Below are 19,968 nucleotides of genomic sequence, written 5' to 3'. Positions count from 1 at the left end.
CAGAAAGAACATTTTGATACCGTTGTAATTAACCTAGTTATTAATAACAGGAAAGGAGCAAAAGAAAGGCCAGCCCTAGCTGGTTTGGCTCAGTGGATAGAGAGTTGGCCTGTGGACTGAACGGTCCCAGGTTCGATTCCGGTCAAGGGCACCTGCCTGGTTTCGGGCTTGATCCCCAGTAGGGGGCATGCAGGAGGCAGCCGATCAATGATTCTCTCTCATCACTGATGTTTCTATCTCTCTCTCCCTCTTCTTTCCTCTCTGAAATAAATAAAAATGTATTTTTTTAAAAAAAGAAAGGCCAAATATTATAGGCATATCATTTGTGCAGCTTTGCCAGGGAGCTGCAGTTTAACACTCCCCAGGGAGTCACCAGTCAATCCCCCACAGATTGCTGGGGGAATGGAGTGGACAGGGGGAGAATAGATGCATGCCCAGTAAAGTCTGGGTGAAATAGGAAAGGTATTTGTCTGTCAATCATACCTGGGAATAGGTCATTGGCCAGAACGGGCACGGCCACAGCAAAAGCTCAAAATTTGGGCTATTTAATCCCCAAAGCAAAGGAGTTTGCTCTCTTGGTTCCTCTTGGTTGATTCCTGGCTTGCACGGCTCTGGCTCCTGTTTCCTGGCATTCTCCTGTGTGCCCACGGCCATGTGGATCCCACACACAACGGACTAATGAACTGCAACTAGCCTGATGCTGAACTGGACCCAGTTGCAATATGGAATGGAAACTCTACACACCGGCTTTCTCTTTAGCTCTACCAAATCCCCAACTACACTTCTTCCAGGACTGGATTAAGGGAAATGGGATGTTTGAAACACAGAGATGTAAGTCTATGCAAATAAAAATCACTTATCCTCCTATGCGAATCTCAGAAAATTCTTTTTCTTAAGGTATTGTAAGGACTCCACCCCAGCACAATAACAACTTGACTCTACCCTTTTCCTGTCCATAAGATTCAGAGGGAAAGACCTGCTCTAGGAAAGAAATCTTAGCTTATTCATCTTACCCTAATTTGAATTAAGTATGATGGATAGAAGGGCTCCAAGCAGGGCCCTGGTAACTATATTACTCCTTGTGTCCCACAGATTCTGGGCTGCCCAGTAAGAATGTGCCTACAGCCTGGTCGGCATGGCTCAGTGGTTGAGAATCAACCTATGAACCAGGACTCACAGTTCCATTTCCAGTCAAGGCACATACCCTCGTTGTGGGTTCGATCTCCAGTATGGGGCATGCAGGAGGCAGCCAATCAATGATTCTGTCTCATCACTGATGTTTCTATCTCTTATTTCTCTCCCTTTCTCTCTCAAATCAATAAAAATATATTAAAAAAGAATGCACCTACAATGCTTGTTCTGCTCTTCCTCAACTAGCTATGAAATCTCAGACTCCTGCCCCTTCTCTCATATTTCATGACAATCCCTGGCATGTACATCTGTAATAAACTTTGGACATTTCCTCCTGTTAATCTATCTTTGTTAATTTGATTATTGTAGGAAAGAGGCCTCTGTGATTCATCTTCAGCATAGACCACTTTTAGAGAAAACTAACAGCATGAGGCCAGTTGGTTACTGAAGGTTCCCAGGGCAAACAGGATGTAGGGAGAAGGGGAGAGGGTATAAGAACAAAGAACTGTATATGTGACCAGTAGCACATTTTCCAGGAAGACCTGCAACAACTAAACAAAGGGAGGTGGAGAGAACTAGAAAAGGCCTCAACCCATTTATTTTTAAACTAGAGGCCCGGTGCACAAATTTGTGCACGGGTGGGGTCCCTCGGCCTTGCTGGCGATCGGAGCCGATCAGGGCTGTCTCACCCAGTCTGCGGGGAGGGAACACGGGAAGTTGGCCGGCTGCAGGAGGTTGGCTGTGGGAGCACACTGACCACCAGGGGGCAGCTCCTGCGTTGAACATCTTCCCCCGGTGGTTAGTGCGCATCATAGCAACTGGTTGACAGGTCGTTTGATCGACCGGTCCTAATGGCTGCTTAGGCTTTTATATATATAGATAACCCAATGGGAGACAATAGACCTAGGCAACGTATGGGGAAAACTGTTAACTCCATAGTACTCAACCAATGAGGAACTAGGGGAGGGACTCTCACACACTAGGAATAAACAGCCTGTGATCACCGCTCCAAGTGTGTACCTGTTCAACCAGACACCTGATCTTGCAAGACCACATTAAAAGTCTTGTTTTTGCCATTCCTCTGTCTCCAAGTCCATTATTTGAATTTGGACAGGTGAGTGTTTCTCACAATTATTAACTGGGAAAAAACATAAAACTATTTGGTTAGCCCCCACAAAGACTACGCAAAAGTTTTAAATTATATGTAAATGTTACATTATATTTCTACTAGAGGCCCAGTGCATGGGATTCGTGCACTGGTGAGGGGCATGGCCTGCGGTGACTGGCCCGCTGCGTGAGTGCTGCTCACCCCAGTCAGCCGAGTGGCTGTGGACCCGCCATCTGAGCGGCTGCTCCCTGGTCCAATATCTTCTGTGGAGCTGGAGCACTCACCTCTCCAGGAGACAGGGATAATAGCACTGAGAGGCGGCGGAGTCCCGTGGCAGCCAAGAACCCCCCTCCCAGCCTCCAGGGTCAGCTCTGCGAGCCCAGCGACAGCACCGCGCAGCCTGTGGGCATCTGGATGAGGCAGCAGAGAGTGAGGAGGAGGAGCCTGGGGTGAAGAGAATGATCACAGCCCGGGTTCCTGCCCATCGGCCTGTGGTTCGCAGCGGGAGCAGCCGCTCATCCCAGTCAGCTGAGTGGCGCTCCCACTGTGGTAGCACACTGACCACCAGGGGGCAGCCCCTGCATTGAGCGTCTGCCCCCTGGTGGTCAGTGCGCATCATAGCAACTGGTCGACTGGTCGTTCTGATCATTCCGCCAGTCGGTCGCTGGACTTTTATTATATAGGATTGGACAGAACTGCCATAGAACTGTATGATCCAATGATACCAAAAAATGATTTTAAAGGTATATGTTTCTGCTTCATAGTAGTATGACAAGAAAGTCAATATGACTCAAGTATAAATGTAATAAAATTTTTAAAATCTTTGTTATTGGTGTATCAGAATTCATATTATCTGATAGATTTTTATTCCCAAAATGTAATTTTGTGACCAATTACCTACTAGGATTAAGTAACTGGGGAAAAATGTTATTTACACTGATTTCCTCAGCTAAAATTTCCATTCTCTCCATATTGTCCTGGTTTTCATGCTTTCGAAGTCTGCAAACTCAATCTTATGTTTCTCCCCCAGATATTTTAAAAGCACTTTATACAGATGGACATTGAAAAGTGGTTAATAACTGAAGGAAAAGCATACTACCTGGATAAGCACACTGCAGCAGAGCGATTGATTTGCCTCCAGGAGCAGCACACAGATCCAGAACCTTCTCTCCATCCCTTAATTCAAGAGCCAGTACTGGGAGAAGAGAAGCAGCATTCAGGAGATAGTATTTTTTTAGGCTTCCAATTTGGTGTCTTTCTGAAGGCATCCGGTGGGGAATTCTGCTAAGATAACACTTCATTGATTTAGGATAATAAGGTAAAGATCCTTGAAAGAGTGTGTGATAGCCCTTGAAATGTAAATCCTTTTCCAGTTCAAAAGGGTAACTGAATCGGTTAAGAAGGACAGCATGTTGCCAGCATGATGGAGATGTTAGTATATCCCTAGAAATACAAAAACAAAAGAATATTATTATAAACACTAATACAATTTTATATTACTAATCTAGGAACTGTGGTCCTAGTTTTACATTTTACTTACCTGAGATTTTTCAGAGCCAAGATCAGTATTACTGACTTTCCTTTTGCCTCAGGCTCCAATATAACTCAACCCAGCATTTATAATCCTGTCTTTATTTAAATCTTTGACATTTTGTTCATTTTTGGTTTTTCCTTTTGTATCAATTTTGGCCATTAAAGTATTATTTATGTTGATTATAGGTAAACTAGAGGCCCGGTGCACGAAATTCCTGCACTGGGGTGGGGGGGTTCCTCAGCCCAGCCTGCCCCCTCTCACAGTCTGGAGCCCTCAGGGGATGTCCTACTGACGGAGAGCTGGCCCAAGCCATAGTCTGGCCTCCCTCTGTGGGAGGTGACTGGGATGATCAGGGGAAGGCGCCACCCCCATCACCCTGCTGCTGCTGCCACTGCCGGCCGCTGCAGCCGCCAAGGTGTTTTCATCAACACAGACTCCAGGCCCTTCACCACGAAAAAATGCCAACTTTCTTTAGGCATTTTCAAGATGTCTCTTTCATAGGATATGACATTTCTTTCTTTTTTTTATCCTCACCTGAGGATATGTTTCCATTGACTTTTAGAGAATGTGGAAGAGAAAGGGAAAGACAGAGAGAAACATCAATGTGAGAGGGACACTTCGATTGGTTGCCTCCGGCATGAGCCCTGAACTGGGCCCTGGACAGGGAGAAGCCTGCAACCTAAGTACATGCCCTTGATAAGAATTGAACCCAGACCCTGCGGTCAGCAGGCCAAGGGTGTATCCACTGAGCCAAACCAGCTAGGGCAGGATATGACATTTATTAGCTCCTCTAGCAGTGGACCTTCATTTTTTCCTCCAGGAGTGTGGTGGAAAAACCCTGGATCACCTTCTTGGATTCTTATTATCCAAGTTACCAAGAATATTACCAGTGGCGTACAGGGAGCTTAGCCAATGAGCGGTTAGAAAAGGTGTTTCCTCTGTAGCTCACGTGCAGAGGCACCCCTGTGTGTGTCCGCTGGGATGGGGGCGTGCTCCAAGCCGTGCCAGTCGTGACTGTTAGGGCTTGGAGCTGGTCGTGACTGTTAAGGCATCCTGGACAAATTTGCATATTCTCTATCTATCTATCTATCTATATGTATATACACATATATATATATATATATATACATATATGTGTGTGTGTGTGTGTGTATAAATGTTAGGTGCCCTTAAAATTCTGCATCGTTGAGGAATGCCTCAGCTTAGTCCCTCCCTGCAGAATATCTTGCCAAAAAACAAAAAAAACATGGCCTGCCTTTACATACCTCTAAATCCATCAAAGTAGATTCTAGTCAATCATTCTTTGCACAAGGAAGTGTTTTTCTTAGAGACAAAATTTAAAACCTGAGACTATTAATATCAGAAGGAAAATTACTATCATTAAAGGGTGTTTAAATTATGTGTTAAAGTTTTCCTTATGAAGATAAGAGTATGGAAAGCTAACTATAGTGAACTGTACAGTAACAGTTAATGAAGTGATCAGTGGATGGCTTAAAAATCACTTATGGATGGTTCAGGCTCTCACCCCTTCCTGCAGCAAATTTAACTTCTTAATGTTTTATTTAGTCCAATAGTTAGATCTCTTGACAATCACAGGTTCACATCAACTGGCAGATGATACAGCAGGAAATATTTAATTGATCTGCCAGCTGATCTTCCAAGCCGAGTTATTTGGCAGCCTCATTAACCATCGTCAATTAAATAAATTCCAGCTGCTGCTCACACTGGAGTTGTCCATGTGAGGAATGGCTGAATTGAAATGTAACACCTGTGACTTGAAGTGTGCCACATGAATTTCCATCAGGGGCTTATTTGTAAATCTGCTTTCTCCTTTTTATTATGATGGTGCATCTTATGAGCCCAATGCATCTGTTTCGGTATTCTAGAGCAGTGGTCGGCAAACTCATTAGTCAACAGAGCAGCAAACTGCGGCTCGCGAGCCGCATGTGGCTCGCAAGCCGCAGTTTGCCGACCACTGCTCTAGAGGATGACAAACACTTTCTTTAATAATGTGCTTCACAAACTTTAGCATGCATCAAGTGTCCATAAAAGACTGCTGGGCGCTAATGCCAGAGTTTCTGATTCAGTAGGTCTTAGGTGGGGCCTGAGAATTTGTATTTCTAGTTAGGTCTCATGTGATACTGATACCACGACCCCAAGACCACACTTTGGGAACCACTGCATTAAAATGCACTTCAAAGGGAAATCCGTGAATGCCACTAATGTAAATTTTATGTAAGTCCATCCTAATCTTACTCTGCAAACTGGGTAAAAATCTACCCAAGGTTGTAAGTCATGTAGTAACAAGGAAATAATGGTTAGAAACGTAATTAATACAGACTGGAGTGACTTGGCTTACATCATGTGTCCACCCCTTAAGTGACAAGGGTAGGAAACTTCCAATTGGTTAATATCTGACAGGGCAAATCTCCATTCTTTTTTTTTTTTTTTTTTCATAATTTCCAAAACTACTTTATTCTTTCAGATGAACTTTAGAATCAGGTAGTCAGTTTAAAATAATTATAAAATATCTGTGTAGCTAGATAGTAACCTTGATTAGAATTATATTAAATACACTAAATTTGGGGAGAATTAACATCTTTATTGTATTCAGTACTTCCAAACCTAACCACAGTATTTATTCACCTTTCTTTCAGATCCCTTAGTAAAAGTTATTAATCTTGCATAGTTCCTTTTAGCCTTATTGTATGAAAGGATTGTTAGCTTAGGAACACTACCAATTTTTGTATATCATCCACTATCTTGAAGGATGAGGAGGAATTAGCCATAGGACGCAGTGAGAAAGGAAATTCCAGGGTGAATGCAGCAGCACATGTCCAGGCACAAGGTATGAAGGACAGTGCATTTGGGGAATTAAAAGCAGTCCGTTGTGGCTTGTGAGAGACAATTATATGGGTCAAGTATAATATGATAAAGTTTTAAAATTGTGTCTTATAAGTGATGACAAGTCACTGGAAGAGTTTAGGGAGGAAGCTCATTAGACTTAAAAACAAGTGCTTATGGCAGAGGAAGGCAAGAATCTTCTGAAAGTATTCTCTCATTTTTTATTTTTATTTATTTTTAAATAAATCTTTATTTTTCAGATTATTACAGGTGTTCCTCTTTTTTCCCCCCCGCATAGCTCCCCTCCACCTGATTCCCTTCCCCACCCCATGCCCTTACCCCCCCGCCACTGTCTTCATCCATAGGTGTAAGATTTTTGTCCAATCTCTTCCCGCACCCCTCACACCCCCTTCCCCCAGAGAATTGTCAGTCTACTCCCTTTCTATGTCCCTGATTCTATTATATTCACCAGTCCATTCTGTTCTTCAGATTTTTTTATTCACTTGATTTTTAGATTCACTTGTTGGTAGGTATGTATTTGATGTCATTTTGTTGTTCATAATTTTTATCTTTACCTTTTTCTTCTTCTTTCTCTTCTTAAAGAACACCCTTCAGCATTTCATGTAATCCTGGTTTGGTGGTAATGAACTCCTTTAGCTTTTTCTTATCTGTGAAGATCTTTATCTGACCTTCAACTCTGAATGATAGCTTTGCTGGGTAGAGTAATCTTGGTTGTAGGTTCTTGCTGTTCATCACTTTGAATATTTCTTGCCACTCCCTTCTGGCCTGCATAGTTTCTGCCGAGAAATCAGCTGACAGTCATATGGGTGCTCCCTTGTAGGTAACTAACCGTTTTTCTCTTGCTGCTTTCCAGATTCTCTTTGTCTTTTGCCCTTGGCATTTTAATTATGATGTGTCTTGGTGTGGTCCTCTTTGGATTACTCTTGTATGAGGTTCTGTGTGCTTCCTGAACTTGTAAGTCTATTTCTTTCACCAGGTGGGGAAAGTTTTCTGTCATTATTTCTTCTAATAGGTTTTCAATATTTTGCTCTCTCTCTTCTTCTGGCACCCCAAAAATTCGGATGTTGGTACGCTTAAAGTTGTCCCAGAGGCTCCTTACACTATCTTCATATTTTTGGATTCTTTTTTCTTTTTGTTTTTCTGGTTGGGTGTTTTTTGTTTCCTCATGTTTCAAATCTTTGGTTTGATTCTTGGGGTCCTTTGATTTACAGTTGAGTTTCTGTATATTCTTTATTTCAGACAGTGTATGCTTAATTTCTGACTGGTCCTTTTCCATTTTTTTGGCATTCTCATTAAGATCCTTAAAGGTCTCACTAAGTTCCTCAGCGGTTTTTAGAAGATTCTTGAGTAACCTTATAAATGTGGTTCTGAACTCTATGTCGTCCAGTAGTTTGCTTTCCTCCATTTCTCTCATTCGTGACATGTTTCTTTGTCTCTGCATTTTGGCTGCTTCCCTGTGTTGATGGAGTGGCTTTGTGTGTTAGGTGACCTATAGGGGCCAGTAGCTCAGCCTCTCCAATCACCAGAGGTGGACGCTCTTGGTACACCCCTTTGTGGGCTGAGTGCAAAGTCTTGGTGTAGTTAAGCCTTGATTGCTGTTGGTACACTGGGAGGAATTGACCTCCAGGCCAACTGGCTGTGAGGACCCGCTGTGTCTATAATGGAAGAACTGCTGCGCTGGAGACACGCTTATGGTGTAGGACTTGTTTCAGTGGGGCTTCGGTGCTCACTGAGTCTGCCTCTTGAATGTGTCACTTATGGATGTGAGGAGTTGAAATCTGGTGTCTCACACTGACCACTAGGTACACTGGCTTCTGGATCTCCAATGGGGTGCAGGTCAGCTACTGTCTGAGGCCACCCAGCAGGAGCTACAGCGAGAACTACAGTTTTCTCCTCTTTGCTTGGGGTTTGGAGGTTTTGGAGCTGTCTGACCCGGGCTGCAAGTTTGCTAGGTTAAGCTGCGTTAGGGCAGGCCATTCATATGCTAAAGCCGCTGCATGGAGCTTGGGTGGGTTTGTAGATTGTGCAGGGCGGGGTCTCAGGGCATGACTAGGCTAGGGCGTGGCAAACAGCGATGGCTGCCAGTAAGCTGGCTCTGCGTCTCCGACCGTGTCCCCGCGTCCCGCGCCCCAACACAATAAACAATTATTCCTGCATGCAGCCCTGCAAGCAAGCCTCCCTCACTTTCCGACCCCACGGCAGACAGTCCAGCTTCTCCCCGTAGGAGTTTTGGTCCCCCGCGTCTCCCCAGAAACTGGAGTTCGGAGTAATCGGGAGCTTATCTCCCTTCGGGTTGAAAACAGCAGCACTCCCAGATGCCTGTCGCCAGCCCGATTTGCGCGTCTCCGTACCTCAGCTTTTCAGTGCTTGTGCACCCCTCAATGCTGTTTGCTCTTTTCTTCTAGTTGTAGAACTTTCACTCAGCCAGCATTCCCGTGGTTCTGGGTGATAGACGTTTTGTCTTTTAGTTGTAGTTTTGAAATTGTTGTGCGAGGCAGCAGTTTAGGTGTTTACCTATGCCGCCATCTTGGATCCCTCCTTCTCTCATTTTTTAACAACACGATCAAAATAAAGCCTTACTTAGAACAAATACATTTTCCGATCCCTTCTAACTCACACCCAGCCCTACTGAACTTCTTGAATTTCCTGTACCAACTTTTCTTCAGCCTTTACCAGGTTCAATATAAAGTGTTCCCTCTGCCTAGAATGACCTTTCCTTTCACCCACTTGTAGCCTGGCTGGCTCTCCTACTCTCTACTCGGGGGCAATTTAGGCTTTATCTCCCCAGGGAAGCCTTTCTACCTACCACCCAATCCACCTCATCCAGATAATATTACTAATAATAAAAATTACTGGTCAGACGATTACAATTTGCATTCTACATGCTTACCTCATTTAACCATCACAACTGTGGTTAGGTAACTGAGGCTTTCAGAAATTTGACATCTTACCCAAGGACACATTGCTATTAAAAAGTACCTGATTCAAAATCTGGCTGGCTTCAAAACTTAACAGGTGTGTGAGACTCTGGTACTGTAGCATTAATGTATACAACAGAAAGGAATAGAGAACCTCTACTCTAACCTTCGCCTAGTGCCTGTGGCCCCGCCTTCCTGCTATTGTCTCTTAAAAAGGAAAGAACTTGACACATGCTGCAACAGGACCAACTCAGTGAAAACACTGTTCAGGCTGCTCAGGTTGGTGCTTCGTAGCCCCAAGAAAGCAAACTGGTGTATTAATGTGGGTCTCAGCTACCCCTTTACACACACACACCCACCCACTCTCTACCGGCAGATGAACTCCCCTCCCCCCAGTACAGACATGCACACACCCTCCAGTGCTTGAACTGGTGGGATCACAACCTGGGGCTGGCAGGACAGAGGCTACTCAAGTCTAAAGCTCTGATGGATGGGCTACAGCCCAACAGATAGCAGAGTGAGTGTACATTAGAAGATTCAAGACAACGCTGGCCAGGTGCCATACTTCAGGCCTCCTCCCAAGATTCATGAGGAGGAGTCTGAAGCTGCTCCACTTACTGATCTCCAAAACCAGAAGTTCAAGTACACCAGTAGCCAGCAGAACTGGGACCCAAAAAGTCAGTGGCTGGAAACTATTTTCCTAGTATATTCACTGATATCATTGTAAAAACAATGATGTACCCTCTGGCACATTTTCAGTTGACATCAAAATCTTCACCATATGTTCAAGAATGTGATTTCCAGTATACTGTAAAAAAACTGACATTTAAAATGTTATACTACTTTTTCAAGTGTATCCCATAGAACGTAAATATCAGAGTGATTTTGAAACCCATCATTGTCCATTTAAAACTTCATGGACTATTCTTGAACAGATGAAAATTTTACACTGTTCCTTTTTCTCTTTTATTTACATTCTGTTTTCCTATATATCTTTATCCTAATATATTACTATGCTTTAACTCTTTTTTTACTATCCTACTAGTATACTTCTTTGACACACACACACACACGTATATACTAAATTTGCTTTCAACATGGCCTTAAATCTCTAAACGTTAAAATGGTAACTTCTGGATTCAGTTGTAAATATAATTATTAACAATAGTTGATCAAAATAACATTACAAATTTGATAATTATTCAACATAAAAAGGAAAGACTGATAGAAAACGAATCTCTTAATGAAATTAGTGTTTGTTTTTTCATATATCCAGGGATAAATATACCTGGTGCTATGATTCAACATCAACTTTAGCCCTATTTTGTGATTTTATAAGGACCGAGAAAAAGCTTCACTTAAATAAGTGGGTGAGAATTAAATACATTTGTTATAGATATGTCTCCCTTCTGTTGAAATTTTTTCTAAGTTATATTCCCAAATAACTTAATAACCTATCATCAAAAATATTTTAACTCTAGCCGGTTTGGCTCAGTGGATAGAGTGTCAGCTTGTGGAATGAAGGATCCCAGGTTCAATTCCTGCCAAGGGCACATGCCTGGGTTGTGGGCTCGATCCCCAGTAGGGGGCATGCAGGAGGCAGCCAATCAATGATTCAGTCTCATCATTGATATTTCTATCTCTCTCTCCCTCTCCCTTCCTCTCTGAAATCAATAAAAATAAATTATTTTTAAAAAGGTCTTTAAAAATATTTTAAATGACCTGTTAGCTGGCAGGGAAAACAATGGAACCTACCTGACCTGTCAAAGAACTTTAGTCATAAGTCACTTAACTTTCTAAACCCTTACAATGACATTCCAGTAGACTGTCATGTGGGGGTTCTGACACCCAGAGGAATGCAGTGCAGAAGAGTCAGGATGGGGAAGGTGTGCCCTTCTTTGTAAAGAAGGAGAAAGATAATTATATAAGGACAGGCTGGAAAAGAATATTACCCCCTTAGGCACACAGACAGCAGAGTAATTTTCCAAAAAAACTATGTGGAAGTTGAGGATATGAAAGTTGACTGTTATAATTTGATTGGGCCTACATATCCCTTAAAAAATTGCATAGTGTATTATTTGCACAATGATTGTCATTTAATAGCATGATTTTCATTCAATTTTTCTATGACTTTATTCTTTTACTCATCTATTATCCACTATAGCTTCCTATATGAGAACATTTTATCTAGAATGTTTTATCTAAAAATTGCTAAGCACAATTGGTATCACCCTGTAGATTACAAAACCAATTAAATTTTCATGGTTAAAAAAAGAAATCCCTGCACTGGCTGGTGTGGCTCTATTGGTTGGAGCGTTGTCCTATATACCCATCAGGGCACATACCCAGGTTGCTGGTTCAATCCCTGGTCGGGGCTTGTAAAGGAGGCAACCAATTGATGTTTCTCCCTCTTTCCCTTCCTCTCTCTAAAATCAGTAAAAAATTTTAAGAAGACACAGTGGAATACTATGCAGCAGTAAAAAGAAAAAAAAAGAAGGAACTCTTACCATCTGCAACAGCAAGGGTAGACCTGGAGAATATTATGCTAAGCGAAATAAGCCAGTCAGAGAAAGGTAAGTATCACATTATCTCACTCATATGTGAAATCTAATGAACAAAATAAACTGATGAACAAAACAGATCCAGAGACACAGAACCATGGAACAGACTGATGGATTTCCATGGGAGTCTGAAACGAGAGAGATTAACAAGGAACTTGTATGCATATGTGCAGAGCCCATGGACACAGACAATAGTGTGATGAAGGCTTGGGAGGGGTGGGTACAGGGAGGAGGGGGTCAATGGGAATTAGGAAAGAAAATAAAAGAGTTGTTAGCAGAAAACTTTATTTAGTATAATTAAGGAAAATAAGAAATTCCCAATAGAAGCAGATCATTAAATGATATAACTGCCTTTTCAAAGTATACTTCTGGTCACATATATCAAAAAGGGCCAATGTTGACATGAAACTAGCTTTCAGGACATTTCCTATGAAGAGATGTTGCATTTGAAGAATGCCTAGTATGACAAGTCCAAATGCATTTCACAGGTGTCACAATGTCTTACAATCTTCATGCTTCACGAAAATCTTCTACAAGATTCCTCTAATGGTTATGTTTGTTCTTATTCATTTACTTTCAAGTTCAAATCAAGTCTCAGAAATTTGAACTAGAGGGGAACTTGGAGATGAATTCATCTCTTCCCTTCCAATTCTTTTTAAGATATGTTTTATTGAGACCCAGAAAAGTCTGATGATAGGTCCAGTGTCTTCATCCGGGTGATGAAAGGACCAAGACTGATTGAAACCCTGGTTGCATGCCTCACTGTCCATCGGTGTTGCTCTCACTATGCCACTTGATCAATGATCTTGCATGGTGCCCTGACAACTTCTTTGGAATTTCATACTCTCAATAGCCATCTGAGTGCATTGCATCCAGACATTTAAAGAGCAAGTTAAAAAAGAAGCAGGAATATGTTCATGAAATTCGGAACTAGCCAGGCTTTGTCTAAGTCACAGAACTATTGTAAGGGTCAACTGACATGAAGTAGGTAAACTGTTAAAACAGCAGGTTTTGTAAACTGTAATGAATGATACATATGTAAGAAATGTTCAAGGTCATAAAACCTAAAACATAACTATTGAAAGTTTCTTAAAGAAAAACCTAGATATCTTGTCAAAAATGTAGGTATGCCACAAAATATCTATGCCAAATTTTACCCACAAAGAAGTTGATTGGATACATTTTAAAGATATATTAAATATATATTGTTAAGAGTAATCTTATAAAAATATAACTGAGATAGAAATAACCTGAAATTCAGTAAAAATGTAACCAGCATTTGTAGAACTTTGGCTGCTTTCTAAAACTGTACCAAAATGTTAATTCTAAGAGTAAAAGGTTAAATAAAATCATAATTTCATAATTTCATATATTCATTTAATTAAGAAATATACTTTAAAAAGAAAAACAATTTTTTTTTAAAATTCCTTTTGTTTTATTACTATTATTATCCACAAGAGGGCGCTCACTCCCTCACTTTTAAAGTCTGGGTTAGAAATGAAGAATAAATCAATTCATGCAAGTGCACCTATGTATGTTTTCCAGCCATTTCTTTTTTTTTTCTAATGACAAGAATTTCCTCCTACTCTTTCTTGGCATTGTTTCCTCCTTGTCTCTCATAGAAGGGCAATCTATCTCCATATTTGTTATCCACAGTATCTCAGATAAGAAGTCCTGAGTGAAGGTTTTTGTTTCTGGTTGCAAGACTGAAAACACTGCACACAAGGAGTCCCATCTATAAGGAAAAGGTGAGTATACTCCCAAGACTGGGACTACAGACGCTTCATCGCAGCACATTTGGTAGAAGAAAAGGCACAGACTCTTGAGTCACAGGTCTTGATTGGCCAAAAACTGAGACACCTGGTAATTTTTCTAACCTCTGACTAGGAGGGGCTGAAAGTTTCTATCTCCCAGTGATTTGCACAGATTAATGATGAAAATGTACATAGAGCCAAAATAAGGATAAAACAGAAACCAAACTACTAGTCATTTCTGCTTTCCCCAACTACCTCACTCCAGTCCACCCCAGCCCCCTTCAGATTCTGGCAATGCAATCTGGTTATATAATATTTCCCCCTCTAAATGTGAACTATGTGAATTCTGGGTTAGTGAAGACAGTATCCAAATAAAAAATATTTACAGACAGGTCAGGCTTAACAGAGGCTTCCCTGTCCCCTGACCATGCTTTCTGCCCCTCCCCGCCCCCATGCTTTATACAAAGTGACCACAAAAATTCCCAAAGTTCGTAACACTTCCAATTAATCCTCCCCTCATATGTATTTGAGGACAGAATATATAATCCATCGTTGTATCCCCAGTGCTTAACAAAATGCCTGGTATATAAACACTAAATTGTGAATAAGTAGATGACCTGCCCAAATCTTAAGGTATTAGTTCTTAAAGACCCTCCCTTGACAGGGAAGAGACAGCAAGTTACTAAATTATGACAATTCAATCTTGAAAGAAATATAACAGTTGTGTCAATAAATTGCAATGAAAACACAAAGGGCACAATCCCATTTACAATCGCACCAAAAAAATTAAGATATCTAGGAATAAACTTAACTAAGGAGGTAAAAGACCTATACATGGAAAACTACAGGACACTGAAAAAAGAGATAGAGGAAGACATAAACAGATGGAAGAACATACCATGTTCATGGATTGGTAGAATCAACATAATCAAAATGTCCATACTACCCAAAACAATCTATAGATTCAATGCACTCCCTATTAAAATACCAATGGCATATTTCACAGACCTAGAACGAACTCTCCAAAAATTCATCTGGAATAAAAAAAAGACCCCGAATAGCTGCAGCAATCCTGAGAAAGAAGAACAAAGTAGGTGGGATCTCAATACCAGATATCAAGCTGTATTGCAAAGCCACTGTTCTCAAAACAGCCTGGTACTGGTACTGGCACAAGAACAGACATATAGATCAATGGAATAGAACAGAGAACCCAGAAATCGACACAAACCACTATGCCAAATTAATATTCGACAAAGGAGGCATAAACATACAATGGAGTCAAGACAGTCTCTTCAATAAATGGTGTTGGGAAAATTGGACATATACACGCAAAAAAAAATGAAACTAGACCACCAACTTATACCATACACAAAAATAAACTCAAAATGGATAAAGGACTTAAACATAAGATGGGAAACCATAAAAATACTAGAGGAATCCACTGCCAGAAAAATCTCTGACATATGCCTGTGCCGCGCCAGCACACCCAAGGGTTTGGGGAGCCTGAGGGAGGGCCAGCGAAGGATGAAGAAAAGAGGAGAATAAACTGGGTCTAGGTGGATCTTCTGTGCCTGGCTGAGGCCACAGAACAGATCCAGACTGCAAGCTGAGCCTTTATTTTATATTCAGAGGTAAACAAGGTAATTTACAATGTTCTTGCAAGTTTCACTTGTTTTGGCAGCATTTGCTGCACCTCCCACAGCCCATTAGCTACCCAGGAAAGATCTAGGGAACAGTCACAAGATCAAGCTTAATTATGCTAAGAGGGCTGTGCCCTCTAACTGGGACTTGTTTGGGGCTTTACCAGCACATCAGTCCAAGGCTTAACCCTATAACTGCTCCCTACATATGCGAAGCAATATATTCACTGATACTGCTCCTAGGGCAATGGAAACTGAAGAGAAAATAAACAAATGGGACTAAATCAAAATAAAAAGCTTTTGCACAGCAAAGGAAACCATCAATAAAACAAGAAAGCCCACTGAATAGGAGAACATATTTATCAATGTTATTTCCGATAAGGGTTTAATCTCCAACATTTACAGGGAACTCATACAATTTAACAAAAGCAAGATAAACAACCCAATCAAAAAATGGGCAACGGGCCAAAACCGGTTTGGCTCAGTGGATAGAGCGTCAGCCTGCGGACTGAAAGGTCCCAGGTTCGATTCTGGTCAAGGGCATGTAACTTGGTTGCGGGCACATCCCCAGTAGGAGGTGTGCAAGAGGCAACTGATCGATGTTTCTCTCTCATCGATGTTTCTGACTATCTATCCCTCTTCCTTCCTCTCTGTAAAAAATCAATAAAATATATTTAAAAAAAAAAAAAAAAAAAATGGGCAACGGACCTAAATAGATACTTTTCGAAAGAAGACAGAAGGAAGGACAAGAGACATATGAAAACATGTTCAAAGTCACTAATCATCAGAGAGATGCAAATCAAAACGACAATGGGGTACCATCTCACACCTGTCAAAATGGCTATCATCAACAAATCAACAAACGACAAGTGCTGGTGAGGATGCGGAGAAAAAGGAACCCTCGTGCACTGCTGGTGGGAATGCAGACTGGTGCATTCTGTGGAGAACAGTATGGAGTTTCCTCAAAAAACTAAAAATGGAACTCTCATTTGACCCAGTGATCCCACTTCTAGGAATATATCCCAAGAAACTAGAAACACCAATCAGAAATGATATATGCACCCCTATGTTCACAGCAGCACAATTCACCATAGCTAAGATTTGGAAATAGCCTAAGTGCCCATCAGCAGATGAGTGGATTAAAAAACTGTGGTACATCTACACAATGGAATACTATGCTGCGGTAAAAAAGAAGGAGTTCTTACCATTTGCAACAACATGGATGGAGCTGGAGAGCATTATGCTAAGTGAAATAAGCCAGGCAGAGAAAGATAAATATCACATGTTCTCACTCATTTATGGAAACTAATGAACAACATAAACTGATGAACAAAAACAGTTCCAGAGACAGAGAAACATCGATCAGAACGTCAAACCTCAGGAAAGGTAGGGGAGGATGGGGGTAAGGGAGAGAGATCAACCAAAGGACTTGTATACATGCATATAAGCCTAACCAATGGACACAGATAACAGGGGGGTAAGGGCATGAATGGGGGGTTGGGGGGATAATGGGGGAATAAGGACACATGTAATACCTTAATTAATAAAGAAAAAAAGACTAGTGTAGATCATAAGGCAAAATCTATGACTATCATTATTTGTAATTGATATGATGAGATCAATTAGAAACACCCATTTATATACCTCAGGGGAGTGAGAGCCTGAGTGAGGGGGAGGGAGGATAATGGGGGGATAAGGACACATATGTAATACCTTAATCAATAAAGAAATTTAAAAAAAAAAAAAAGAAACACAAAGGGCAGAACTAATTTTGCCAAGGGCATATGAGACAGCTTGATGGAGAACTGGTTAATCACAGTAACAATTATAAAAAGAACATTAACACATATCAAGGGCATACCATATGTCAAATACTATTCTAAGCTATATATATACATACATATATACATATATATATATATATATTTCATTTTACTTTCCCAAATAACTATATGAAATAGATACTATTTTTTCCCATTTTACAGACAAGAATGGTGAGGCACAGATATGTTAAGTCACCTAGCTAAGTCATATGCTGTAATATGCAGAAGTGAAATTTGAAACCACACTTTAACCACCGTACAGAGGAAGGAGGGAGCTCATTCCTGGCAAAGGGAAAAGGACCTAAAGGATAAAGGACCCTGTCTAGTCATGATAAATATTTAGTCTTAACAATGCAAATAGCAGGGGAGCAAAGGAGGCTGTACTCTAGTAGTGACACAATGGAGTACGGCTTCATTAAGAAACAGCGTGGCAGAGTGGATGAGACACACTCCCACAGCTCTTCCAAATGTGAACTGCATATCACTGGGCAAGTTACTTAAGCTCTGTGTGCCTCAGCTTTCCTATCTGTAAAATGAAAATAATAACAACTACCCCACCATGTTGTACAAAGGATTGTCACTATTTATACAGTGATGAGGACTTTGCTTGGCATGTAGTACTTGCTCAAATAAGCAAGCAAATGAATACTGGAAGTGAGAGACGATACAGGGGGGCTGTTGCAGTATGTCAGGTAAGAAATGATGAAGACCTAAGTAAACAGTAACAGTGGAGACACAAGGAGATCCAAATTAAGAAATTTCTCAGGCAGAACAAAAGTATTTGTTGGGCATTTAGACTTGGATGGGGGCGGGGTAGTGGTGTGTGGGAGTACCTAGGGTAATCCCCGAGACCTGCCCTAACCTCTGACACCAACTCTAAGATCAGGGTCCCCACGACCACTTTCAGGTTTACTTATTAGCTAGGAGGACACACAGAACTCACTGTTATACTCACGGTTATAGTTATGGTTTATTACAGCACAAAGATATGGGTTAAAATCAGTCAAGGTAAGGGATGCATGATGCAGAGTACAGAAAATGTCAAAGCATTAAGCTTCCAGTTGTCCTCTCCAGTGAAACATGGGTAAGGACAACTTTTCCTTGCCACAATGTGTGATAATACGCATTGTGTGTTATCACACTGCCAACTATGGAGGCTCACCAGAGCCTCAGTGTCTACATTTTATTTTGCCTCAGCCATACGAAGATGATAGACAGCCTTATGTGGCTGATCTCCCGCCTGTCCAGAGGTTGGAGATCAAAGGTCACCGGCCAAGCTGATGTTGTGGCCCAAAGCCCTCACCATAAATCATATTGTTAGACTTTACGGTGTCGCTCAAGCCCCCAAGAAAACAAAGATACTCTTAGGCAAGGTATGGCAAGGACTTAAGAGACCACCTCTAAGGACCTAAGGGAAATGTCAGACCTGTTTTTGAGTAAGGGTCATTCTTTACTGCAAAGGTAGTGAAGGTATAGAAAAGAGAGGAAACTGATGGATGGGATACCTTCAATTGAGCTAAAGTATGCAAGTAGCAAATAACAAATCAGAATTGGAAAGGAAAAATAATTAGATGCCTTTGAGTTTGCTTGGCATAAAATTAAGTGAAGTTACCAGAAAACACTTAGAAGTATGGGACTGAAGCTTGGGAAGGACTGCATAGCTTGAAATGACAGCGTAGTGAGGGAAGTTTATAGACATGCCATGAGGGGGCTCACTGAAGAAGAACATGCAGGCAACAGGTAGGGCAAAAACTGAACCAGGGTAGACTTCAACATTAAAAGGTTGCCCAGAGGGTGACTGTGCAAGAAAATTCATTACAAAACAATGAAATTAAAATAAATACTAAATCTTCTCCTCTACCACAGGAAACTGAAAATATTGAACAAATTACTTTCTAGGTAGGACTCAAATACCCTCGCCTTTCCCTGGAAGCAGACTGCAAACTAGATTGTACACAACATTATGTCTTGCAAATAAACAGTCAAAAAACAAAAATATTTTTTTCTTCCCCCATCCTATTTTTCATGCTCAGACTACTTTCTAAGCTGAGAAAGTCTTTATTTTGCCTATGGCAAATTTAGCACATGTTTATGCAAAACTTAAATTACCATGAAAACCCAACAAAAAGGTAGATGAAGCAGAAGGCACAGCTAATTAAATGGATTTGAGGTTCACTGCTCATTTTGTTTAGGGTCAAGTAATAATTTATAAATTTGTCTGAGCATATTGAAGACAAAAATAACTCATTACAGGGTATGGGCAGCCAGATTACTATAAAGTCTGAAGACAATATAATATACCTCCTGAAATCTGTGGTTTTTACCAGTAAAAAATCATCCATGTGTGTATAATCACATCACAGGTATGAGAAGCATACAGAATAGAATTTAGCAGTGGGAGTTCTTGAATCAGAGAACCTGGACACTAATCTCAGCTCTGCCACTTACTAAATGGATGACCTTAGGAAAGTTACTTAAACTCTATGCAGTTTCCTCAGGTTTGAAAAATGGGAAACAAATCTCCTAAGTTTATTCTGAGGATCACAAAGTTAGTATTGGGTGGCACATAATAAGCATGCAACAGGAGTTTGGTTATTTGATTGAATACATCGCATATTGAAAACCTCATGAATT

The 19,968-nt window shown here is 41.0% G+C and overlaps 1 protein-coding gene across 1 annotated transcript in view; it reads right to left on the bottom strand.

Moving 5' to 3' along the window:
* Window positions 1–19,968, bottom strand: part of NSUN3 (NOP2/Sun RNA methyltransferase 3) — a 76,858-nt gene that overhangs the window by 54,282 nt on the left and 2,608 nt on the right. Inside the window, exon 3 of the mRNA XM_080654266.1 lies at window positions 3,339–3,682. Coding sequence (XP_080510392.1) covers window positions 3,339–3,682 — 344 coding nt within the window. The remainder of the gene's footprint in view (window positions 1–3,338; window positions 3,683–19,968) is intronic.

This window comes from Plecotus auritus (assembly GCF_963455305.1).
Source record: "Plecotus auritus genome assembly, chromosome: 2".
Taxonomy (NCBI): domain Eukaryota; kingdom Metazoa; phylum Chordata; class Mammalia; order Chiroptera; family Vespertilionidae; genus Plecotus; species Plecotus auritus.
This window is presented reverse-complemented; position numbering and strand designations above follow the sequence as displayed.